Here is a 7783-nt window from a genome sequence, read left to right on the forward strand (position 1 = left end):
TTCTTTTTTGGCCTTTTCTGGCCTTTAGAAAGCGATTTCGGCCATTCTGAGCTTAATTTGGGATCATTTTCTTTTTTGGCCTTTTCTGGCCTTTAGAAGGCGATCTCGGCCATTCTGAGCTTAATTTGGGATCATTTTCTTTTTTGGCCTTTTCTGGCCTTTAGAAGGCGATTTCGGCCATTCTGAGCTTAATTTGGGATCATTTTCTTTTTTGGCTTTTTCTGGCCTTTAGGAGGCGATCTCGGCCATTCTGAGCTTAATTTGGGATCATTTTCTTTTTTGGCCTTTTCTGGCCTTTAGAAGGCGATTTCGGCCATTCTGAGCTTAATTAGGGATCATTTTCGTTTTTGGCCTTTTCTGGCCTTTAGAAGGCGATTTCGGCCATTCTGAGCTTAATTAGGGATCATTTTCTTTTTTGGCCTTTTCTGGCCTTTAGAAGGCGATTTCGGCCATTCTGAGCTTAATTTGGGATCATTTTCTTTTTTGGCCTTTTCTGGCCTTTAGGAGGCGATTTCGGCCATTCTGAGCTTAATTTGGGATCATTTTCTTTTTTGGCCTTTTCTGGCCTTTAGAAGGCGGTTTCGGCCATTCTGAGCTTAATTAAAAAAAGCTTAATTTGGGATCATTATCTTTATTGGCCTTTTCTGGCCTTAAGAAGGCGATTTCGGCCATTCTGAGCTTAATTTGGGATCATTTTCTTTTTTGGCCTTTTCTGGCCTTCAGAAGGCGGTTTCGGCCATTCTGAGCTTAATTAAAAAAAAGCTTAATTTGGGATCATTATCTTTTTTGGCCTTTTCTGGCCTTTAGAAGGCGATTTCGGCCATTCTGAGCTTAATTTGGGATCATTTTCTTTTTTGGCTTTTTCTGGCCTTTAGAAGGCGATTTCGGCCATTCTGAGCTTAATTTGGGATCATTTTCTTTTTTGGCCTTTTCTGGACTTTAGAAGGCGATTTCGGCCATTCTGAGCTTAATTAGGGATCTTTTTATTTTTTGGCCTTTCTGGCCTTTAGAAGGCGATTTCGGCCATTCTGAGCTTAATTTGGGATCATTTTCTTTTTTGGCCTTTTTTGGCCTTTTCTGGCCTTTAGAAGGCGATTTCGGCCATTCTGAGCTTAATTAGGGATCATTTTCTTTTTTGGCCTTTCTGGCCTTTAGAAAGCGATTTCGGCCATTCTGAGCTTAATTTGGGATCATTTTCTTTTTTGGCCTTTTCTGGCCTTTAGAAGGCGATTTCGGCCATTCTGAGCTTAATTAGGGATCTTTTTATTTTTTGGCCTTTCTGGCCTTTAGAAGGCGATTTCGGCCATTCTGAGCTTAATTTGGGATCATTTTCTTTTTTGGCCTTTTCTGGCCTTTAGAAGGCGATTTCGGCCATTCTGAGCTTAATTAGGGATCTTTTTCTTTTTTGGCCTTTCTGGCCTTTAGAAAGCGATTTCGGCCATTCTGAGCTTATTTTGGGATCATTTTCTTTTTTGGCCTTTTCTGGCCTTTAGAAGGCGATTTCGGCCATTCTGAGCTTAATATGGGATCATTTTCTTTTCTGGTCTTTAGAAGGAGATTTCGGCCATTCTGAGCTTAATTTGGGATCATTTTCTTTTTTGGCTTTTTCTGGCCTTTAGAAGGCGATTTCGGCCATTCTGAGCTTAATTTGGGATCATGTTTTTTTTTTTGGCCTTTTCTGGCCTTTAGAAAGCGATTTCGGCCATTCTGAGCTTAATTTGGGATCATTTTCTTTTTTGGCCTTTTCTGGCCTTTAGAAGGTGATTTCGGCCATTCTGAGCTTAATTTGGGATCATTTTCTTTTTTGGCCTTTTCTGGTCTTTAGAAGGTGATTTCGGCCATTCTGAGCTTAATTAGGGATCATTTTCGTTTTTGGCCTTTTCTGATCTTTAGAAGGCGATTTTGGCCATTCTGAGCTTAACTTGGGATCATTTTCTTTTTTGGCCTTTTCTGGTCTTTAGAAGGTGATTTCGGCCATTCTGAGCTTAATTAGGGATCATTTTCTTTTTTGGCCTTTGGAAGGCGATTTCTAATTCTGAGCTTAATTTGGGATCATTTTCTTTGCTGGCCTTTTCTGGTCTTTAGAAGGTGATTTCGGCCATTCTGAGCTTAATTTGGGATCCTTATTTTTTTTTGGCTTTTTCTGGCCTTTAGAAGGCTATTTCGGCCATTCTGAGCTTGATTTGGGATCATTTTCTTTTTTGGCCTTTTCTGGCCTTTAGAAGGCGATTTCGGCCATTCTGAGCTTAATTTGGGATCATTAATTTTTTTGGCCTTTTCTGGTCTTTTAATTGCGATTTCGGCCATTCTGAGCCTAATTCGGGATCATTTTCGTTTTTGGCCTTTTCTGGCCTTTAGAATGCGATTTCGGTCATTCTAAGCTTAATTTGAAACCATTTTCATTTTTGGCCTTTTCTGGTCTTTAGAAGGCGATTTTGGCTTCAATCGGGGTGTTCCTAGGTTTTCGCTAACAAAGTAATCCTGCACTTGATAAAACCATTTTATGATCCGTTGCTCATTCGAAACCTTCGCAACAGATCTCTTCTAGATAACACGCTGGTAACTCTGCGAACGACGTTTGGTTAAAATTTTTGTAACTGCTCACTCACTTCTTGCCAGGGACACTTCTTAAATTGGTTATCAATTGGTGTTGTATATTATATTGAGCAACGCAAACTTGTAAGTGTTTGGTGCTGACGGGGATTCCTGCTTTGGCCATGTTTATCACTCATCTCTGGAAGCTATAAACCGGAAATTCGTCAATCGTAATGTTGTTTTCTTTTTTCTCCGTGGTATTGCGTGCAATAAAACGTCCATCAAAGTTTAAAGAATGGCAGGAAGCACGCACGAAATCATATCCAAACTACATTCTTGAAAAATCTGCTTTTATTTGATATTCATTATAACAGTTTGATACGAAGTGCACAGAATTAATCTGTAGTGAACTGAAATATTGAAAAACATTTTGCAGTCGCCTTATAGTGCCAAATTAACTTTCGGATATTTGAATTCTCAATTTTTGCACTACTTCACAAAGTCGAAAACATATTAAACTTCCAAGCATCTTCCAAAAATGTTCGAATTAATCATCATTATTTCGATGAACACATGTTTTGTTTGTTAAAATGAAAAACAGTTGTCGCTACTGTGCTCCTATGTTCGAAAACGATAATCAGCTGCCGGTTCATCGAAGTATGCTGTCTAGTGATGGGAAATATCGCCCAAAACAGACATCGATAACAATCGATAATTCCGGCGTTTTTATCGATATTATCGATAAGTATCGATAATTTGACAGCTAACGTTTGGGTAAAAAAATTTTTTTCAGATGGTGATAAAAAAACTGTTTCAGATGGTGATGAAAAAAAAACTATGACAGATAATTGAGTTGGATAAATTTCCCATGGAAGGTTATCATGTTAGCTTCCTTACAAAAAAATATTACGTCCTTGCGTGCAGCCTTCCGGCAGTTAACCGGAACATTCGCCATGGCGGACGAAAACATGCGTGTAGCCGTGTTTTTAAGCTCTTTCTTCGTTATTTTTTATTAATTCCTCCTCCGTTTTTTGCGACAAAATTGTTGGAATAGATCTTGCGCTTCAAGTTTGTTCAGAAATTCTCGATGGGAAGCAGGTGGGGGACATTGGGCGGATTCGCCGACTTCGGTACCACATCGATATTCAGCCGCTCCATCTCCTCCAACGATCGCTTCGAGTAGTTGGCCGACGTCAAATCTGGCCAGAACACCGTGTCTTCGCGCTTATGGTATTTCTTGATGAACGACGCAACTTCTGTCAGGCACTTCGTACTATAAATTTCCCCGTTCACGGCCAGCCCGGAGCGAAAGAAGAGCAACTTTGACATCCCTTTCTCACTGATTGTCAGCCAAAGCCGCACTTTCTTGGGGAACTTGGTCTGTGAAATAAACTTTACCTCGGTGCTCACTTCCTTCGTGGGGGAGGTAAAATACGAAGAGTCCTGCTAGTCGTTGCCATCCAGGGTGAGATAGGTCTAGTCGTCCAATACCACTGCCGCGTCACGATTCACCGGGAAAATCGACTTGACCATCTTATTCAACCGCTGTCGCTGCGTCATTGCCTGCAGCTCCGAGACCAGTGGACGGGACTGCCGCTTCCTGTATGTATGTCCATGTTCTCCAGATGCTTTTTCACTGTTTTATAGCATGCACCAACCTCTCGGCCAAGTGCACGCAGCGATTTAGCCACTTTTCCCTCGGTCTTCCTTTTCAGCATCCTTTGAAGCTTCTTGTCGCTCAGGGTCGTTGGTCGTCCGGAACCGGGCTTTCTTTCGATGCTCTGATCGTTGGCCAATAGTGTCAAGATGTTGAAGATGCCAGAACCGGCATACTTGGCATTCACAAAGTGCCGCACGATGTCCGTTTTTGACGCGTTTTTGAGGGGTTGATTTTGGCGGTTTTTTCCCTGTTGGATATACTAATGTTCTTTGAGCTTGCAGCACTCTAGCAGAATTCAATCGTGGGTGTGTAGGTCTTATTAAACCAAGCAACTTTGCAAACTTGCGTTTGGAAATTTATCTGGATTAACATATAAAAAGGTCAGCTTATTTTCACGCGGATTTTCTCTGAAAGGTTATTCATGCAGATTTTCAAATTAACGTGGTTTTTACGCGAATTTTTGAATTAGAGCGGTTCATCAAGCGGATTTCTGAATTAACATGTTTTTTTCACGAGGCATGTATCCCCCGCGTAAGAAAACCTAACTGTATTTGAACCTTTTTCTTATGAATCAATATATCTTAGTAAAAATTATCTGAACTTTCCTTCAGAAATATAAAAAAATGAGTTAAAGATCCTACTCTGAAAAAAATATAATTTTAAAAACAAAAAATGATTTTAGAAAATATAGGTGATCTCAGATTTTTTTAAATGAAATATTTTAGATAGACAACTTAGTTGCCTAAACCGTTCTATGCGTTGCAAAAATGTACACTTTGACACACACTCTTGAAATCCGAAACATTTTCGGTGTAGGTTGGTCACACCAAGTTCCCAAGTAATACTAATATAATATTGTTTTCCAGTGAAATGAAACCGGTTAGCAAAATTGATGCATTTTTCGTAAAGTTCTGGCCATTTAAAATTCGAGAGAATTTTATTTATCTCAATTATTTTGTCTACCCCCTGTATAAATCAGGATACTTTTTTGGCGCAACAATTTCGTTGATTTGGATTTTTAGTGGAACTAAAAATTGTTTGTTGGGTAACAAATACTTTAAACTAAAACAGTTCCAAGTTAAACTAAACAATTACCAGAGAATTACCAATAGACTGCCGCTATGCATGTCCATCATATTATAAGAGTTGGCAAGCCAAAGAAAATGCATTTTATTACAATTTCGTATCATTGCTTTTTATGAGATGGTGCAAAAAGTTTGGATATTTTTTTAAAGTTCTCCAGTACTAAGTTGTGGAATTCATCTGTTCTTAGGAAACTAAAAACTATGAATACCTTTTTAGTTACCATTATTTCTCAGAAACTCAGTGACACCCGGGGCGAACCTTTACACCACCCCCAACAATGCTAAATCTTGTCGAATAGCAGCACTCAACAAATACCTAGTGGCAAAAGCAACTCCTGGGGTAGGGTAGGTGAGGTCTCCTTCTTTTGGGTCTCCTCCAGTAACCAGCCGCACTGACTTGTGCTCACCCTCATAATATCGATAATTATCGTTAGCGTCAAAAAATTAACGATAATATCGATGATCAGCATTCATCGATATTATCGATAAGTATCGATAAGTTTCCCATCACTAATGCTGTCAAACAGTTACAAGCGGTGAATTTAGGTTGTTGAGTTCGAACAGAAAAAAAACAATTTGTTCTACTTTTTAGCAAAACGATTAGAAAGCAAACTGGAGCAACGTCGTAGAACAAATCTAACCACACATCAGGCCGGTAAGTAATTTGCAACCAGGAATTTTCGAATGTTTGAAATTATAAAAAAGGCCAATTATTACACCAGTTTTGTATTTATTTCACCAGCTAAAGGATAGGTCCATAATCACCACTATCGCTAATGTACTGTGATCAGATATATACAAAATAATCCATTGTAATCCATATAGTAATTAAATTATAAAACTGATATACGTAAAACCGCATTCAATTCTTCACTTCTCATGTTGTAGGATACAGTAGTTTGGATCTACTAGTGACTAAACTGACAGTGTCTCGTAAACTCTCGAATCGTTATGTAAATGATAATCTTCATATGTAATTACACCTTCAATCGGCTCTCCACCGGGTTAAACACTGTCATTCACTGGGTACATCCGTAGCTCGACGCTCTATGGGCCGAGTTTTACAACATAGAGTCCATTACAACATAGAGTCGAACTGTGGCTTCAATCTAATCACAATGCCTGTGAGGCATCGTTGCAGAGGAGCACGGGCTCGCTGTTATCTCATTTACTATAGATAGCTTTTCTGACGCCGTATCAAACGGTTATCACTATTCAAACAAAGTCCACCGTCGACCGATGGATTCACTTTTCCGGTAGTTTTACAATTGGTTTCACCGGTTCATCCCAGTAGAACTCGCAGTGATCGATTAGGATGTTTTCACTGCGAGAATAGCAATCCTCGTTGGTGGGATCAGATTTTCGCACCAGGGCACAGGACACCAGACAAGTGGAGCCCAACAGGCGACTCAACTTTTCTGCACTGTCAACCTACAATGGAAAAGAGAATAAAACATAACTCGTTAGAATAAGTTGGTCAATTTTAATTTTCGGGGCTCGGAATGCTTACCTTAATGATGTAGATGTCGTTTTCGAAACAAAACGCTTCCAGCAGAACTTCCTGCATGTGAGCGCCGCTGTCGTTCGCCTTTGGCTGGACCATGAAGCAGAACACGAATTCGTGAGGTTTCTCGGTCAGGCTTCGGATAGCATTGGCCATTCCAGCCACAATTCGTTGTTCGGCGGCAGCGGCCACCAACGTCGAGCGGACGTTGGCGCCAATTCCGACGGTTTTGAAGCCAACTTTGGACATTACTGGGGTTGATTCTGTGGCGACTACCATTTTTGAATTGTTGTAATTATTACAAATGTAGTATGTATCCAGGGTAAACTCGTTCAACTCTGCTGCCTGCACGGAACCGGTGGCCGTGGGTTGTACTAATTTCACTCGATGACCTTTTGACGGTGATATAACTGATAACTTTCTTCTATTTTTACACGGCTCAGAACTATTGGGCGACGTTGTGAAATTACTCACACTTTTTGTCGAAAGTAGTTTCTGACTGACTCTCTTGCTTGCTAACTTGTTCAGGGCTTTACAACAAATGATTTCGCTGTGTTCACCGAACGGGTAGTTATACTTATAATGAAGACGGGGCCGACACCCCCGCTGACCGACACTCCCCGAAGGCACGGCAAATGAACACCCGAACGTCGTTCGGTTTTTACTCGTTGTTGGGTTAATCGTTGTAACATGATGAATCACGTTCGAACATAGGAAAACTCGACCCACCAAAGCGAATCATTCATGTCTAAATTTTCAACCTTCCTCCCTTTGGAAAAGAGTGCAAAATAAAAAAAAAATAAAAAGAGTTCACTCAAGCGTTCATCCATTGTTCACTCGAACGAACGGCTCGTGTCTGTGTTTGGCGCAATTAGGTCGACACATGGTGCAAATTGGACGGGCGCCGAACGATTTCCCCCACGAGGAATTGCGTACAAAGTGATGGGGATTGCCTGATAATGGATGTGCTAGACTGTAGGGCCTACAGTGTAGGCCATG

At 40.5% G+C, this 7783-nt stretch overlaps 1 protein-coding gene across 1 annotated transcript; it reads right to left on the reverse strand.

Moving 5' to 3' along the window:
- Window positions 1-5990: 5990 nt before the first annotated feature.
- Window positions 5991-7368, reverse strand: LOC129725605 (growth arrest and DNA damage-inducible protein GADD45 alpha-like). Its single transcript, XM_055681616.1, has 2 exons — window positions 6791-7368; window positions 5991-6711 (listed from the first exon to the last, which is right to left on the reverse strand). The coding sequence occupies exons 1-2, from the start codon at window positions 7061-7063 to the stop codon at window positions 6526-6528; spliced, it is 459 nt and encodes a 152-aa protein (XP_055537591.1). The 5' UTR covers window positions 7064-7368; the 3' UTR covers window positions 5991-6525.
- Window positions 7369-7783: the final 415 nt, after the last annotated feature.

Source organism: Wyeomyia smithii, chromosome 2 (genome assembly GCF_029784165.1).
Source record: "Wyeomyia smithii strain HCP4-BCI-WySm-NY-G18 chromosome 2, ASM2978416v1, whole genome shotgun sequence".
In the NCBI taxonomy this organism is placed as follows: domain Eukaryota; kingdom Metazoa; phylum Arthropoda; class Insecta; order Diptera; family Culicidae; genus Wyeomyia; species Wyeomyia smithii.

Bases quoted from the DNA above. Each gene is read 5' to 3' on its own strand.
- LOC129725605 (XM_055681616.1), bottom strand. From the start codon at position 7,063: ATGGTAGTCGCCACAGAATCAACCCCAGTAATGTCCAAAGTTGGCTTC. The intron at 6,712-6,790 runs GTAAGCATTCCG...TTTCCATTGTAG, and splicing joins ACGACATCTACATCATTAAG to GTTGACAGTGCAGAAAAGTT.